This window comes from Geotrypetes seraphini, chromosome 5 (genome assembly GCF_902459505.1).
Source record: "Geotrypetes seraphini chromosome 5, aGeoSer1.1, whole genome shotgun sequence".
Taxonomy (NCBI): domain Eukaryota; kingdom Metazoa; phylum Chordata; class Amphibia; order Gymnophiona; family Dermophiidae; genus Geotrypetes; species Geotrypetes seraphini.
Genome location: NC_047088.1, coordinates 247,801,004 through 247,818,227, shown reverse-complemented (window position 1 = coordinate 247,818,227; position 17,224 = coordinate 247,801,004). Strand labels below are relative to the sequence as shown.

General features: G+C 44.8%; 1 protein-coding gene across 1 annotated transcript in view; it reads right to left on the bottom strand.

Annotated features, from left to right (window-relative positions):
* Nucleotides 1-17,224, bottom strand: part of CCDC14 (coiled-coil domain containing 14) — a 172,560-nt gene that overhangs the window by 14,669 nt on the left and 140,667 nt on the right. The window contains 1 exon segment of the mRNA XM_033945697.1: nucleotides 12,253-12,335. Within this exon segment, the coding sequence (XP_033801588.1) occupies nucleotides 12,253-12,335 (83 nt within the window).

Sequence of the window (17,224 nt, the reverse complement as noted above, 5' to 3'; positions counted from 1 at the left end):
GAACACTGATATTTATCAATGATCTGGAATTAAGGACTGTGAAAAACTTGAGGAACACCTTAGGGAATTGGAAGGCTCGGCATCCAAATGGCAGATGAAATTTAATGTAAACAAATGCAAAGTGATGCAGATCAGGAAGAATACACGCCTCCATCCGTATTCACGGGGGGTTAGAGGCAGAACCGGCCCGTGAATATGGAAAATTCGTGAATAACTTTTGGGCCAACTCTGACCACCCCCGCCTCCCTCCCAGACGTTATCTGGTGGTCTAGCAGTGATGCGGGGAAAGAGCGATCTTCCTACACTCTTGCCCTGTGCAAAGCCGTCACCAAAAATGGCTGCCGCGAGTTCCCGTTGTAGTCTCGTGAGACCACAGGAACTCACAGCAGCCATTTTTGATGACAGTTCTGCATGGGGCAGGAGTGTAGGAAGATCACTCCTGCCCCGTGTCACTGCTAGACCACCAGGTAAGGTCTGGGGAGGTCGGGGACGGAGCGATTCACTAAGGGGGGTCCTGGGCCAAAAAACTGTGAATAATCAAAACCGTGAGTGCTAAAACCGCAAATACAGAGGGAGAAGTGTAATCTAAGTCATAGCTATTGGATGCTAGGGTCTACTTTAGGAGTCAGCGCCCAAGAAAAATATCTGGGTGTCATTGTACACTACGCTAAAATCTTCTGCGGCAAAAAAACAAACAGGAAGCTAAGAATTATTAGGAAAGTGATGCTAAATAAAGGTGCTTATTCATCTTGAGTATTGTGCACAGTTTTGGTTGCCGTATCTCAAAAAAGATATAGTGGAATTAGAAAAGGTTCAAAGAAGAGTGACTAAACTGATAAAGGGGATAGAACTCCTCTTGTATGAGGAAAGACTAAAAAGGCTGGGGCTCTTCAGATTGAAAAGAGACAGTTGAGGGGGGTTATGATTGAGGTCTATAAAATCGTGAGTGGTATAGAACGGGTAAAAGTGAATCAATTTTTCACCCTTTAAAAAAATACAAAAACCAGGGGACACTCAATGAAATTACATGGGAATACTTTTAAACAAATAGGAGATTTTTTTTTTTTTAACTCAAAGAATAGTTAAGCTCTGGAACTCGTTGCCAGAGGAGGTAAGCCGCATGGCACTTCAAGGCCCTGTAGCATACGAACTGTTGTTATTATCATTAAGGTTCCCATTATCAGATGTACACTGCTATACCCTGTAATTCGCTGTATGTACAGTTTCTCTTTATTGTAAACCGCCTAGAAGTCGCAAGATTGTTGGCGGTATATAAGAATAAAGTTATTATTATTATTATTCAATTTAATGAGGAATTTGTCCCAGGAGACAGATGAGGGTTTTTCACTCATTGGGCAAGACAAGGTCCGATTTGTGTGGGCCAACTGATGGATACCATTTGGGGACCTGCATGTTGCTTATGGGTTGGTGTCTCTGGATTTATTTCCTTACTTAAAAGTTAAACATTATATACTCACTTCAGGGATGTTACAGGAGCTTTTACAAGGGAAAATAGCATTTGAGCACCTATTAGGACCGACCGTACAAAAGGGGACTATATCAAAAATCTATCTATGTTTGAATGTACGAAGGAGGATTCTCTTTCAAGGCTGACTTGGCCAGGTCTATTTTGCTGCAAGTATGAGAGCAGGCATAGAGACATAAGCCCTCACTGGGTTTGGCTACCCCCACAGTGGAGAATGGCTAAGGCCCCTCTTCGCTGGTACCTTACCCCAGAACTTCTGGCTAAACTAAAGAGGGGGGCTTCGATTGTTGGAGGGGGTGTGGGGAACCTAGTACTTATTTCCACATGTGGCGGGGTTGTGCGCTGCTTTTACCATACTGGACCTCAGTATTTCAGCTTTTGTCAGATGTTAAGCAAAATCGGCAGCTGCTTGCAGTTGGTGATGGAAGTCGTAGAAATGGCCATTCAAATCCAAGATGGATGCAGTCACGAATTCGTACCAAAAACGGCAAAAATAAACAAAAATAAAGAATAGCAATTTGGGGTCTGGGGAGGCGGAGGATCTGGATCCTATCCTCAAAGGTTGTGAAAAACAACTTTACAATTGTTTTACAAGCCACCCCCAAAGTTTCCATAGGAGATAATGGAGGTTTACTCACAATTATGCAGTGCCTGACTGTCAGCAGCTTTAAACAGCATTAGAGTGGAGGAAGGAGAAATCAGGTTCTTACCTGCTAATTTTCTTTCGTTTAGTCTCTCCAGACTGGCACAGCTCACTGATGGGTAATAGCTCACCATGACCAGCAGTTGGAGACTGAGACAAACTTTTGGCTGTAGTACAAGTGGGCTGTGCAGTCCCAAGTACATTCAGTCTGCTGAATAGTCAAGCAGAACTACGAAACTAATAAGTGCAAATTATAACACCACCACCCCACAAAAGGAACAATTAACAGAAACACTATTGGATACTGAATAGGAGAAGGACCTTTAGAAACGTCCCCACAGTTCGCCAGCCGAGCCAAAGGCCGCTTTTCTTTTAATCTCCCCTAACCTACCAAAACCAGAAATCAATTTATACCACTAAGTGGCTTGGTGACCCAAGAAATCCGCCTGAAAGCATAAGAATTCCAGACTATATTGATTATTAAGATTTTTCCATTCAGGAAACCCTTCCTGAATGGCTTGCTTCAGTTGCAACCATCTGAAACTTTGTGATTTATTAAGGCCATATTACATTACTTTACATTAGTGATTTCTATTCCGCTTGTACCTTGCGGTTCAAAGCGGATTACATTGGAAGAGAGCTGGACATTGCCAGGAGGTTGCATTACATTGGAAAATTGCTGGTACAGGTTACATATTGAGGATTCAGATTACATTATATTGGAAAATATTTCAGGTTACGTTACATTGAAAAATATCCGGCTTATGTTGCAACTGTGAAAATTCAAGCAATTTACCATTTGAGATAACATCATCCAATATAGCACAGTTATTTACCTTAACAGGTGTTATCCAGGGACAGCAGGCAGATATTCTTAACTGATGGGTGACGGCACCGACGGAGCCCTGGTACGGACAATTTTAGAGTGATTGCACTCTAAGAACTTAGAAAGTTCTAGCTAGGCCGCACCGCGCATGCGCGAGTGCCTTCCTGCCTGACGGAGGCACGCGGTCCCCAGTTAGGATAAGCCAGCTAAGAAGCCAACCCGGGGAGGAGGGTGGGACATAAGAATATCTGCCTGCTGTTCCTGGATAATACCTGTTACGGTAAGTAACTGTGCTTTATCCCAGGACAAGCAGGCAGCATATTCTTAACTGATGGGTGACCTCCAAGCTAACAAAAAGAGGGATGGAGGGAAGGTTGGCTATTAGGAAAATAAATTTTGTAAAACAGATTGGCCGAAGTGTTCATCCCGTCTGGAGAATGCATCCAGACAATAATGAGATGTGAAAGTATGAACTGAGGACCAAGTAGCAGCCTTGCAGATTTCCTCAATAGGAGTTGATCTGAGGAAAGCTACAGATGCTGCCATAGCTCTAACCTTATGGGTCGTGACAGAACCTTCCAGTGTCAGTCCGGTCTGAGCATAACAGAATGAGATGCAAGCAGCAAGCCAATTGGATAACGTACGTTTAGACACAGGATGTCCCAACTTATTGGGATCAAAGAACAGAAAAAGTTGGGGAGACGATTTGTGAGGCTTAGTGCGCTCTAAATAGCAAGCCAAAGCACACTTACAGTCCAAAGTATGCAAAGCTGTTCTCCAGGATGAGAATGAGGTTTCGGGAAGAATACAGGCAGGACAATGGACTGGTTAAGATGAAAGTCAGATACAACCTTAGGGAGGAACTTTGGATGTGTACGCAGAACCACCTTGTCATGGTGAAAGACTGTGAAAGGTGGATCGGCAACTAGTGCATGCAACTCACTGACCCTCCTGGCAGAGGTGAGAGCAATAAGGAAGACCACTTTCCAAGTGAGAAATTTGAAATGAGCTGTGGCCAATGGTTCAAAAGGAGGCTTCATTAAGGCGGAAAGAACCACATTAAGATCCCAGACCACAGGAGGGGGATTGAGAGGTGGTTTCACATTGAAAAGTCCCCGCATGAATCTGGAAACCAAAGGATGAGCAGTAAGAGGTTTTCCGTGAACTGGCTCATGAAAAGCAGTAATGGCACTGAGGTGGACTCTGATAGAAGTAGATTTGAGACCAGAGTTAGACAAAGAAAGGAGATAATCCAACACTAGTTCTACTGCTAGCGAAGTTGGATCATGATGATGCAGAAGGCACCAGGAAGAAAACCTGATCCACTTCTGTTGATAGCATTGAAGAGTGGCCGGCTTCCTGGAAGCATCAAGAATAGAACAGACAGGCTGAGAAAGAAGTGAATGAGCCGAGGTCAGCCCGAGAGATACCAAGCTGTCAGGTGCAGAGACTGTAGGTTGGGATGTAGGAGGGACTGCTGATGCTGAGTAAGCAGAGAAGGAAACAGTGGAAGAAGTATGGGCTCCCTGGAACTGAGTTGAAGTAGAAGGGAGAACCAATGCTGCCTGGGCCACCGTGGAGTGATGAGAATCATGGTGGCTTGGTCCATCCGGAGCTTGAACAAGGTCCGCAACATGAGAGGTAAAGGAGGAAATGCATAAAGGAATAGATTGGTCCAATCCAGGAGAAACGCATCTGCTGCCAGACGGTGAGAAGAGTAGAGTCTGGAGCAAAATTGGGGCAGTTGATGATTGTGAGGAGCTGCAAAAAGGTCCACCTGAGGAGTGCCCCATTGAGCGAAGATGGACTGAAGAGTTATGGGATCAAGAGTCCATTCGTGGGGTTGGAGAATTCTTTTTTTTCACAGTTTAAGTTTTTTATTGATTTTTTCATATATCAACAAGTGTTATAAATTTTCCATACAATTGTCTTAACAATACACTTGATATCTCTATAATGTATTTTATATAAACCATATTTTATATTATTCTTCTTATAAATTTATATAACATATATATTATAATAATTTTATCAATTATTATTTAATTATAAACCCTTTTCCCTCCCTTTATTACATTAATTTCACATAAGATTATCATTCATTATAATATATTATTTATAATGTATAATAATGAGAATAAATTCCTTACCCCTTCCCTCCCTCCCTTCTTTAACCATTATCTTATTATGGGAAAAAATTAAAATCACTCATTGCAAAAATCTGTTAATGGTCCCCAAATCCTCTTGAACTTATCCATATATCCTTTTTGTGTTGCAAATGTACGCTCCATCTTATATATATGGCAAACTGAGTTCCACCAAAAATTATAGTTTAATCTGTCATAATTTTTCCAATTATGTGTAATTTGCTGTACTGCTACTCCAGTCAATATAAATAAAAGTTTATTGTTATTTGATGAAATTTGACTTCGAGCTCTCATTGCAGTACCAAACAGAATCGTATCATATGTCAAGGCTACCGGATTTTCTAACATCCTATTAATTTGAGGCCAAATTGATTTCCAAAATATTAATATGAATGGACAATAGAATAAAAGATGATCTAATGTCCCTGCTTCAAGATGACAATGCCAGCATCTATTAGACTTAGAGCTATCTATTCTATGTAAACGTGTGGGGGTCCATAAAGCTCTATGTAAAATAAAAAACCAAGTTTGTCTCATAGAAGCTGACAATGTGCATTTTAACCTCCAAGACCAAAGTCGTGGCCATTGAGATGCATTAATCTGATGCTTAATCTCAATGCTCCAAGACCAAATCTTTTGGGCCTCCTGACACAACAGGTGAGAGCCCGTCCCACCCTGTTTGTTGATGTATTACATTGCTACTTGATTGTCGGTGCAAAGTAGTAAAACTTGAGGAAAGAGGAGATGCTGAAAAGCCTTGAGGGCATAAAACATTGCTCTGAGTTCCAGGAAATTGATGTGATGTTTCTGTTCCTGGGCAGTCCAAAGACCTTGGGTTTGGAAATTGTTCAAGGAGATAAATCCTTCTTCAGGTATATCAGTGAAAGAAATAGGAACTCAGGCGGGATAGTACGTCTTAGGAAGCCAGACGGAGACTTTGTAGAAACGGACTCGGAAAAAGCCCAACTGTTAAATGAATACTTCTGCTCAGGCTTCACCCGCGAGGCGCCAGGACTCGGCACTCAGCTACAGACAAGGGTTGACGCAGTTGACCCGTTCAGTAATTTCAAGTTTACACCCAGCGGTGTCTACTGCGAGCTGTCAAAGCTTAAGGTTAACAAGGCAATGGGACCTGACAACCTACATCCCAGGGTGCTCAGGGAGTTGTGTGATGTCTTGGCGGAACCGCTATCTGCGCTCTTCAATCTCTCCCTTAGTACGGGTAACGTCCCGTTGGACTGGAAGACGGCTAACGTAATTCCACTCCACAAGAAAGGTTCCAAGTTGGAGACGGCAAACTACAGACCAGTGAGTCTCACATCAATAGTGAGCAAACTAATGGAAACTCTAATCAAACGCCAATTGGATATGATCCTGAACGAGGAGAATCTACAGGATTCCCGTCAACATGGATTTACTAAAGGGAGATCCTGCCAATCCAACCTGATCAGCTTCTTTGACTGGGTGATGAGGAAGCTGGATGTTGGGGAGTCCCTGGACATCATATACCTGGACTTCAGCAAAGCATTCGATAGCGTACCACACTGCAGGTTGCTGAGCGAGATGAGTTCTATGGGATTGGGCGATACATTGACGAAATGGGTTGGGAACTGGCTTGGAGGTAGGCTTCAGAGGATGGTGGTGAACGGCACCCCCTCCGAAATGACAGAGGTGATCAGTGGGGTGCCGCAGGGTTTGGTCCTGGGCTCGATCCTTTTCAACATCTTTATAAGAGACTTAGCAGAAGGGCTGCGAGGTAAAATGACATTATTCGCCGATGACGCCAAACTGGGCAATGTAGTGGGCAAAAGCACAACGGACATAAATTCAATGCCCGACCTACTACTACTGGAGCGCTGGTCTAGGTCCTGGCAACTCAGCTTCAATGCCAAAAAATGCAAAGTCATGCACCTGGGCAGCCAAAATCCATGCAAGACTTACACCCTTAATGGTGAGATCCTAACAAGAACTGAAGCAGAACGAGACTTAGGGGTGATCGTCAGTGAGAATATGAAGACTACCAATCAAGTGGAGCAAGCTTCATCAAAGGCAAGGCAAATCATAGGCTGCATATGCAGGAGTTTCGTCAGCCGTAAGCCTAGTCATTATGCCATTGTATAGATCCATGGTGAGGCCCCACCTGGAGTACTGTGTGCAATTCTGGAAGCCGCATTACCGTAAGGATGTGCCGAGACTTGAGTCGGTCCAGAGAATGGCCACCAGGATGGTCTCGGGACTCAAGGATCTCCCGTACGAGGAACAGCTGGATAAATTAAAGCTATACTCACTCAAGGCACGCAGAGAGAGGGGTGACATGATCGAGACATTCAAGTATCTCACGGGCCGCATCAAGGTAGAAGAAGATATCTTCTTTTTCAAGGGTCCAGCGGCAACAAGGGGGCATCCATGGAAAATCAGGGGCGGGAAACTGCACGGGGACACCAGGAAATTCTTTTTCAGTGAAAGGGTGGTTGATTGCTGGAATAGTCTTCCACTTCAGGTTATTGAGGCCAGCAGCTTGCCTGATTTTAAGGCCAAATGGTACAGACACGTGGGATCTATTCACAGAGAAAGGTAGGGGAGGGTCTTTGGGGTGGGCAGACTAGATGGGCCGTGGCCCTTATCTGCCATCTATTTCTATGTTTCTAAGTGAGCTCCCCAGGCATATGGGGATGCGTCTGTGGTGATGACTAGATGATGAAGAGGCAGATGGAACAGAAGGCCTCTGGAGAGATTGTAAGATTTCAACCACCATTGTAGAGACTGTCGAAGAGACGATGTCACAGATATGTGTCGCAAAATAGGATCCGTCGCCTGGGACCACTGGGTAGCTAGGGTCCATTGAGGAGTGTGCAGGTGAAGACGTGCGAAGGGAGTGACATGAACTGTCGAGGCCATGTGACTCAAGAGTATCATGATTTGTTTTGCAGAGATGGACGGCTGTGAGAGCACCTGCTGACACAGATGAAGAAGAGTCTTAAGGCGATTGGATGGAAGAAACGCCCTCATGAGAATAGTGTCCAAGATCGCTCCGATGAACTGAAGCCGCTGAGTGGGGATGAGATGCGACTTGGGCAGATTGATCTCGAAACCCAGAAGTTGGAGAAATAGGATGGTCTGGTTGGTGGCATGAAGCACTTCCTGAGATGAAGGAGCCTTGATTAACCAATCGTCCAGGTAAGGGAAGGCTTGAAGATGGTGAGCATAGAAAAGCGGCCACCACAATGAGACACTTTGTGAATACCCTGGGAGAGGAGGCAAGACCGAAGGGTAACACTTTGTACTGGTAATGACAGCGATTGATCATGAAGTGGAGATACTGTCTGGTGGCCAGATTGACCGGGATGTGAGTGTAGGCCTCCTTGAGATCGAGGGAGCATAGCCAGTCGCCCTGAGTGAGAAGAGGATAAAGTGTGGCCAGAGAAAGCATTTTGAACTTTTCCTTGACCAAGCATTTGTTGAGATCTCAGAGATCTAGTATGGGTCTGAGGTCCCCGGTTTTTTTGGGAACCAGAAAATAGCGGGAGTAGAATCCCTGCCCCTTCTGATCTAGAGGAAATTCCTCTATGGTGTTCAGAAGAAGAAGTGATTGGACCTCCTGAAGGAGGAGGGAGGACTGAGATGTGTTCAAAGCAGACTCTTTTGGAGGACTTTTGGTGGGAAGAGTCTAAAAGTTGAGAGAATAGCCGGGGCGAATGATGTTTAGAACCCACTGGTCTGAAGTAATGATCTCCCAACGGCTGAGAAAAGTAGAAAGACGTCCTCCTATGGGCTGAGGCAGAAGGGACGATGGTGGAAGACTGGCTAGGCCCTGGAGAATGAAGTCAAAAGGGTTGAGTGGACTTCAGTTGTGCAGGAGGCTTCACCTGTTGCTGCTGTGGAGCACGAGGTTGTTGGCGTTGCTGCTGATGCTGGCGTCTAGGCTGCTGAGGAGCAGATGGTAGGGTCTAGCAGAATAGCAACGCTGATAGGATGATTGTTGGCGAAAGGGCCGAGCAGGTGGAGGCTTCTTTTTGTTCTTTAGAAGAGTGTTCCAGCAAGTCTCATGCACAGAAAGTTTTTGAGTAGTAGAATCCATGGATTCACCAAACAACTCGTCACCTAAGCAGGGGGCATTGGCAAGGCGGTCCTGGTGGTTGACATCGAGTTCTGAGACTCGAAGCCAAGCGAGACGTCTCATAGCAACAGCCATTGCCGTAGCCCTGGATGTAAGTTCGAAGGTGTCATAGATGGAACGCACCATGAACTTGCGAAGTTGCAATAAACTAGATGTGTATTGACAGAATAAGGAAAGCTTCCGATCAGGGAGATATTTTTCAAAAGAAGAAAGCTGTTGGATAAGATGTTTCAGGTAAAATGAAAAATGAAAGGAATAATTACCTGAGCGGTTGGCAAGCATCGCATTTTGGTAGAGCCGCTTGCCAAACTTATCCATAGCTTTGCCCTCTCTGCCAGGAGGGACAGAAGCATAGACACTAGAGCCCGCAGTCTTTTTCAAAGTGGATTCCACAAGCAAGGACTCATGTGGAAGCTGAGGCTTGTCAAAGCCTGGAATGGGAATTACTCTGTATAAAGTGTCTAATTTTCGAGGAGCACCAGGAATGATTAAAGGTGTCTCCAAGTTTTTATAGAAAGTCTCTCTTAAAATATCATGGAGGGGTAATTTTAGAAATTCCTTGGGCGGTTGATCAAAGTCCAAAGCCTCAAGAAAAGCTTTGGACTTCTTAGATTCAGCCTCCAAAGGAATAGAAAGAGACTCACACATTTCCTTTAAAAAAGATGTACAGGAAGATGAATCAGGCTTGACAGAAGGGTCCTGTGCAGAAGGGTCTTCCTCAGGTGAAGAGGCCTCATCATCAGACAATAGAAGCTCTTCGGAGTCATCCCAAAGATCAGGGTCCCTGACTTGTGAACTGCGACCCCGGGAGTCCGGCGTCGAAGGTTCAGTATGCCTGGTTTTGCGCACCGACTTCCCAGAGCGGAGAGATGCGTTACCCGGGGAAGTCAGTGGTTGCCGGTGCCGGGAGTGGTCAGAAATTAGTGCGGGGTCGGTTGTTTGAACCGCACGGTGCAGGCCTCTCGGTTCTGCAGATAATACCGGCATGGAAGCTGAAGAGGCAGAGTGGACCGGTACAGAAAGAGTGGAAGCCGACAATAGCGGCTGCTCCACGGTCGGTACCGGTGGCTCAGACCGAACCGGAACTGGAAGGTTCAGTGCCAACAGAGCAGGAAGGAGCTGCTGCAATTGCTCCTTAAGTTGGGCTTGAAGGACAGCCGCAATACGGTCATCCAAGGAGGGCACCGGTATCGCTTTCTTTTTCTGCGGTACCTGTGGTGCCGCTCGACGCCCAGAGGATGAGGAGGCCGAAGAGGATGCACTCACCTCAATAGGGGCAGAGCGTTTACGGGGGCGCCTCGAGGTCGGTAGGACTGGACTCTCTGCCACAGCGACCGGAGGACGCTCCAAGGAGGAAGGCTTCTTAGCCAGCTTACCTGAGGGGTGCGACGCCGGAGTGGTGTTGTGCGGCGTCGATGAAGTGGGTGCCGGTTGAGAAGCCGCCGACTTCGGTGTCGATGCCGAGGGATCAGCCATCGCGGCACCGAACAAAAGTTTCTGTGAAGCTGCCTGTTTTTTAAGGTGCGCTTCTTAAGAGTAGCACAACGGGTGCAGGTGGAAGCCCTATGATCCGGACCCAAGCACTGCAGACACCAATTGTGCGGGTCGGTCAACGATATGGGGCGCGCACACCGTTGGTACTTTTTGAATCCTGGCTGAGGGGGCATGAAGGTAAACACGGCCTCTGCCAAATCGAAAGCGGAGGCTTCTATGGTGACAACAGGCCCCGCCGGGGCGAACCCGAAAAAAGAAAGAAATCAAGTGAATTATATATTTTATTTATTTATTTATTTTAGAGAAACAAAGAAAAAAAGGAAGATAAGCTTCCAACAAGCAAAAAATACACGAGCGGGAAGGCAAGAGAAAATTTTTCAACGGCCGTTGAAAAAAAAACAAAACGCGTCTTCGTAGCTCCGCGGAAACTAAGAAACTGGGGACCACGCGCCTCCGTCAGGCGGGAAGGCACTCGCGCAAGTGCGGTGTGGCCTAGCTAGAACTTTCTAAGTTCTTAGAGTGCAATCACTAAAATTGTTCGTACCGGGGCTCCGTCGGTGCCATCTATCTTTCTATGTTTCTATGGACATCCATGTGGGATCCCTACGGAAGTCGAGTCAAGGATCTAGGTCATTAGCACTCAGACTTAACGGGGTGGGTCAGTAGAGTGGGCAGACTTGATGGGCTATAGCCCTTTTCTGCCGTCATCTTTCTATGTTTCTATCACCCATCAGTCAAGAATATGCTGCCTGCTTGTCCTGGGATAACCGTATTTATGCTATGAACATTTAGTTATTTATGCTATGAACATCTAGTGAGGATTTGCATTTTATATGAAATGGCACATGTTATGGACTGTCAGTAGGGACTTGCATTTGCACTTTATATTTATATTGTCCCTTGTTTTGTTATACTTTATTGAGATATATATATATTTGTATTTTATGAACTATTAGCAAGCACTTTGCACTTTTCTCTACTAAGCATTTACCTTTCATCACTTGCACTTTATACATAGGTACTGTTTTTGTTCACTGTATGGTTTATTATTTACAGCATAATTTATTTATTCCTTTATTTATTAGGTGGGTCTTTATTTATTAGGTGGGCCTTTAGGGAATGTAAAATGCTTGTGTTGTATGTACAACTACTAATCTGTTTTTAAGTACTGTTTAACATACATTATTTAGGTTACAATTGTATTTTGTAAGTGAGGATTGACATGAGGTGAGGAATGGCCTAGTGGTAGAGCTGCTGCCTTAGCACCCTGAAGCTGTAAAATCAAATCCCAGTGTTGCTCCTTGTGACCCTGAGTGTCACTTAATTCTCCATTGCCCCAGATACAAAATAAGTACCTGTAGATATGTAAACCAACTTTAATGTGTAACCACAAAAAGGTGGTATACAAGTCCCATTCCCTTCCCCTATGCCAGTATCTCTATAGATTCTCTCTCGCCAATTAAATTTAAGCTTGATCACCACAGAAATGTCTTAGAAACAAAAGAAAAAATATATAGCACATTGCACTTTATTACTTACTTTCAAAGTTGTAAGCGTCTGATCTAGATTCCTTTTCGGCTCTCTCTCTTTCTCGCAGTTGCTGGTTCAATATTCTCAACCGTCTTAATATGAATAATAAAAATGCATGAATACAAAATGCATACTAATAGTGTGTTATTTTATTGTAATACTAAATGTACACAGCACTGAAAAGTGGTAGTAAGTATTCAGATAGCAAAGTTGCTTACCTGCAATGGGGGTTCTCTGTAGACAGCAACCACACTTGCTGGTGAAGTCCTCTGTCTGAGCATGAGTGTTGGTGCTCTCCCCTAGGTATAAGTAAGCTTTTAAGCTTACTGGGCATGGGCAGAAGACCCTGCCTCCAGAGCCCCTCCCCTCCCGTCAGTTTTGTCTTTAGCAAAGAAAGGAGTTTTGTACTGAGGAGATGGTGGATGGTTAAGTGTGACTGCATTCCCCCGCTGTCTACAGAGAACCCCTGTTACAAATAAGCAACTTTGATTTCTCTGGAGACAAGCAGGGAAAATGTAGGCCCACATGCTGATGAGTTACAAGCTTTAAGAAGCAGGTGGGTGGTGGTGAAAATTACAGTGCAAATAAGTTTCTTAGAACTGATTCTCTAAATTGTACATCTTGTGCCCAACTTGGTCCAAGCAGTAGTGCTTGGTAAATGTATGGACTGAGGAGTAGGTTGCAGCTTTACAGATATCTTGAATAGGGATTGATTTAGCTATTGCAGAAGTAATTGCTCATAGCTTGTGCGTTCCAATTGGACCAGGGGGGTGGTTCTTGAGTCCTCTTGTAGCAAAAAATGATACAATGCACAATCCATGAGGATATAGTTCTTTCAGATGCTGGGTGACCTCAGTTGGAGGGATTGTAGCAAACGAAAAGCTGTTTTGTTTGACGGAAGCTTGAAGTTTCTTTAAGGTAGTACAGTGGTACCTTGGATTACGACCATAATCCGTTCCAGGAGCATGCTCGTAATCCAAAATGCTCGTTTATCAAAGCGAGTTTCCCCATAGGAAATAATGGAAACTCGCTTTGATAGGTTCCCACCCCCCACCCCTGAGGCCAGCAGCGCTGCCCCCCCCACGAGAATCAGCATTGCTCCCCCAGAAGGCCACCCCTCCGCGAACCAGCACCCTCCCCCCCGCTGCCATCGGGCACCCCCCCCCCCCGCTGCGACCTGAGGTCCCCCCAACCCACCCCAACCCTCTTCTTACTTTGCTGTAGCCTCCGCAGCAGCACCGGCACCAGCATGTCCTGTGCGTGGTGCCGGTGCCTGAAGATCTGCTTCCTATGCTGGGCCTTGAGAGTTCACGTTCGACGTGAACTCTCAGGCCTTTAGCATGCGCACATGCTCAAGGCCCAGCACAGGAAGCAGATCTTCATGCACCTGCACCACGCACAGGACATGCTGGTGCCGGTGCCGCTGCGGAGTCTACAGCAAAGTAAGAAGAGGGTTGGGGTGGGTTGGGGGGACCTCAGGTCGCGGTGGGGGGGGTGTCCGATGGCGGCGGAGGGGGGGGGGGCTGATGGCGGCGGGGGGGGGGGGATGCTCGCAAATCAAAGCGTGCTCGGTTTCCGAGGCGCCGATTTTGCCAATGTTTTGCTCATCTTGCAAAACACTCGCAAACCGGTGCACTCGTAAACTGAGGTACCACTGTATAGTAATGAACGTCTGCAATCCAAGGTATGGCAACGTTGTTCTGCTAGGTATTTGTTGCGGTTTGCAAATTACACTTTTTTTCTAACTAAGGAAGATGTGTAGTAGAAATAGTAAGAAATTGCTATTACTGTACTATTATTTTTTTTTCCTGAGGAAGATAGAGAGGGGAGAGCTGTGACCTTTCAAAAGCATCCAAAGAAAAATCTGACATGACGAGGGGTGAGTGAAGGGGCTCTGGAGATGTTAAAACAGTGTATGTTGGAAGTTTTCTCTTGGACCCTTTCTCCCTCCCACAAATTTCTAAGACATATAATATTTCTTCTACTGTTGACAGAAAGTAGTACAGGAGTGATGGTGATGACATACACTAGGTTTCCGGTGAGCTATGACTATTGGGAAACTAAAGTCCAACGGAAATGTTCTATTGGTGTTGCATGGATAATTGAGACCATGTAGCCTAGCTATCTCAACATCTGCTAAGCTGTGACCTGCTGGCTCTGGTGAGCCTGAAGCACACTGTGGACTGGTCTGGAAGAAAGGCCCAGGCTTGAATCATATCTATGAGGGCTATGAATTCCAATTTTTGAATGGAAAACAAGTGGTACTTTGGTGAACCCTAGTAGTTCTAGCATCCCAAACAGTTCTGGACATCAGTACCTGTACCAAGGCAACTTTTTACCATAGCTTAATAAAACATGCCCCAAAATTAACTGACAAGAAACCTTGTTGAAAAAAAAATGAATAAAGAGAAATTAGTGCTAATTTTCTTTCTTTTAGACTCTCCAGACTGGTACAGTTCACTGATGGGTAATAGCTCACCATGACCAGCAGGTGGAGACTGAGACAAAACCTTTTGTGTGTAATACAAGTAACTGTGCTTCCCCCTAATATAATCCCACCTCATATGGAAATAAGTTCCAAACATACCACAATTTATCCAACATTGTCAATTATAATAAGGGTACATCCTGCGCACCACAACAGGAGAAATATGCCAGCGCACTAACATTTTTATAGCATTTTCAACTATTAGAGGTGCATATGCAACCCTATGTAATTGTAGTAAAATACACTCTCACTCTTGTAAAGTAAAACCGTACTCAGATTTTTTCCCCAAGCTATCATATAAGAAGACTTATTACCCAATTTTCCTTGTAATAACTTATATAACTGGGAAATACAACCCCTTTTCACCTCCCTCCCAAGAGCGTTCAAACTCTGAGATTTCAAAAGTTGGAGCTGAAAACGCCCTACTATGCCAAATATATTCTTTCAGATAGTAAATCATATTGGGCGCACAAATATGGAAAATCTCAGATTTTATGTCCTTCAATAAACTGACCAAAAGAGGACAAATCCTGTCATAGAAACATGATGGCAGATAAAGGACAAATGGCCCATCCATTCTGTCCATCCGCAGTAACCATTATCTCTTCCTCTCTCCAAGAGATCCCACATGACTATACCAGGCTTTTCTTGAAATCAAACAGTCTCTGTCTCCACCAGGAGACTGTTTCATACATCTATCACCCTTTCTGTAAAAAAGTATTTCTTTAGATTATTCATGAGCCTATCACCTCCTAATTTCATCCTATGTCCTCTCATTCCAGAGCTTCCTTTCAAATGAAAAAGACTCGACTCATGTGCATTTACATTACGTAGGTATTTAAATGTCTATCATATCACCCCTCTCCCGCCTTTCCACCAAGATCTTTAAGTCTGTCCCCATAAGCCTTATGACGAAGACCATGCACCATTTTAGTAGACTTCCTTTGGACCGACTCCATCCTTTTTATATCTTTTTGAAGGTGCAGCCTCCAGAATTGTACACAATATTCTAAATGAGGTCAAACCAGAATCTATACAGGGGCATCAATACCTCCTTTTTCCTACTGGCCATACCTCTCCCTATGCACCCTAGCATCCTTCTAGCTTTCGCAGCCACCTTTTCAACCTATTTGGCCAGCTTAAGATCATCACATACAGTCACACCCAAGTCCCGCTCTTCTGTCATGCACTTAAGCTCTTCACCCTCTAAATTGTAATGTTCTCGCTCAGCCCCGGGCCCAGATGGGTTTTCTCCAGATTCTATAAACTCTTATTTCTGCAAATTTGTGGACCTCTGGAGGCATATTATATCAAGGCGTTGTCGGATGGCGCTTTTCCGGAGGGTTCTAATCATGCTTATATCACATTAATTCCGAAACCCGGGAAACCGGACACTGATTTAGAATCCTATCGCCCGATATCCCTTATAAATGTTGACATAAAAATCTTGGATAAAGTGTTAGCTAACCAGCTGGCTATGTTACTTCCCCAAATTATTATACCCGAACAAGTGGGATTTGTACAACAACGCCATTCGGTACTAAATGTCTGAAGGCTGTTGATAGCTATCCATAGAGCCCAAGCCACTCATACTGCTGGTATTCTTGTTAGCCTCGATGCCGCCAAGGCTTTTGATCAGGTCAATTGGCATTATCTTTTTACGGTCCTTACTTACATGGGAATCATGGGCTAGTTTCAAAACATGATTAGATTGTTGTATTCGGCCCCGACCGCCAGTGTTTTGGTCAATGGTACGAGAACTGAGGCTTTTCCCATATTGAGAGGCACAAGGCAGGGCAGTCCCCTTTCTCCTTTGTTGTTTTTGCTTTACTTGGACCCTTTTTTGCGTACTTTGTTACGGGATGATGATTTGATCGGTCTCCCGGAAGGGGATTCCCAATTGCGTGTTCTGGCATTTGCAGATGACGTGTTGTTGACTTTGTCAGATCCACAACCGTCCTTGACCAGGGCATTGGCCATTTTAGACGAGTTTAGTTTATACTCGGGGTTGGTTCTCAACTTAAAAAAATTGACTGTATTGCCCTTGTCCCGGGAGGTCCCTGGCAATTGGAGGGGAGATTTTCCGTTACGGTGGGCGTCTGATTATTTAACATATTTGGGGATTAGGATACCCATGGACCTAACTCGATTGTACTCCTTGAATGTCTTGCCACTTCTGACTCTTACTCAACAAAAATTGCAAATTTGGAGGGATTTTCCATTGTCACTGATGGGTAAAATAGCTTTGTATAATATGGTGTTGGTGCTTCAATGGCTTTATGTTTTTCAAATGCTTCCTATCTTGTTGTCTGCTAAACATGACAAATTGGTTGGGAAATGCTTGACATCTTTTTTGTGGAATGGGAAACGAGCAAGATTAGCTTTGTCTGTTTTAATGCTTCCCAGGTCCCAGGGGGGGGCTGGGACTGCATAGTCTGCGATTGTTCTCGCAAGCCTGTCAAATGCGTCATTTAAATGACTGGTTCTGGGGCA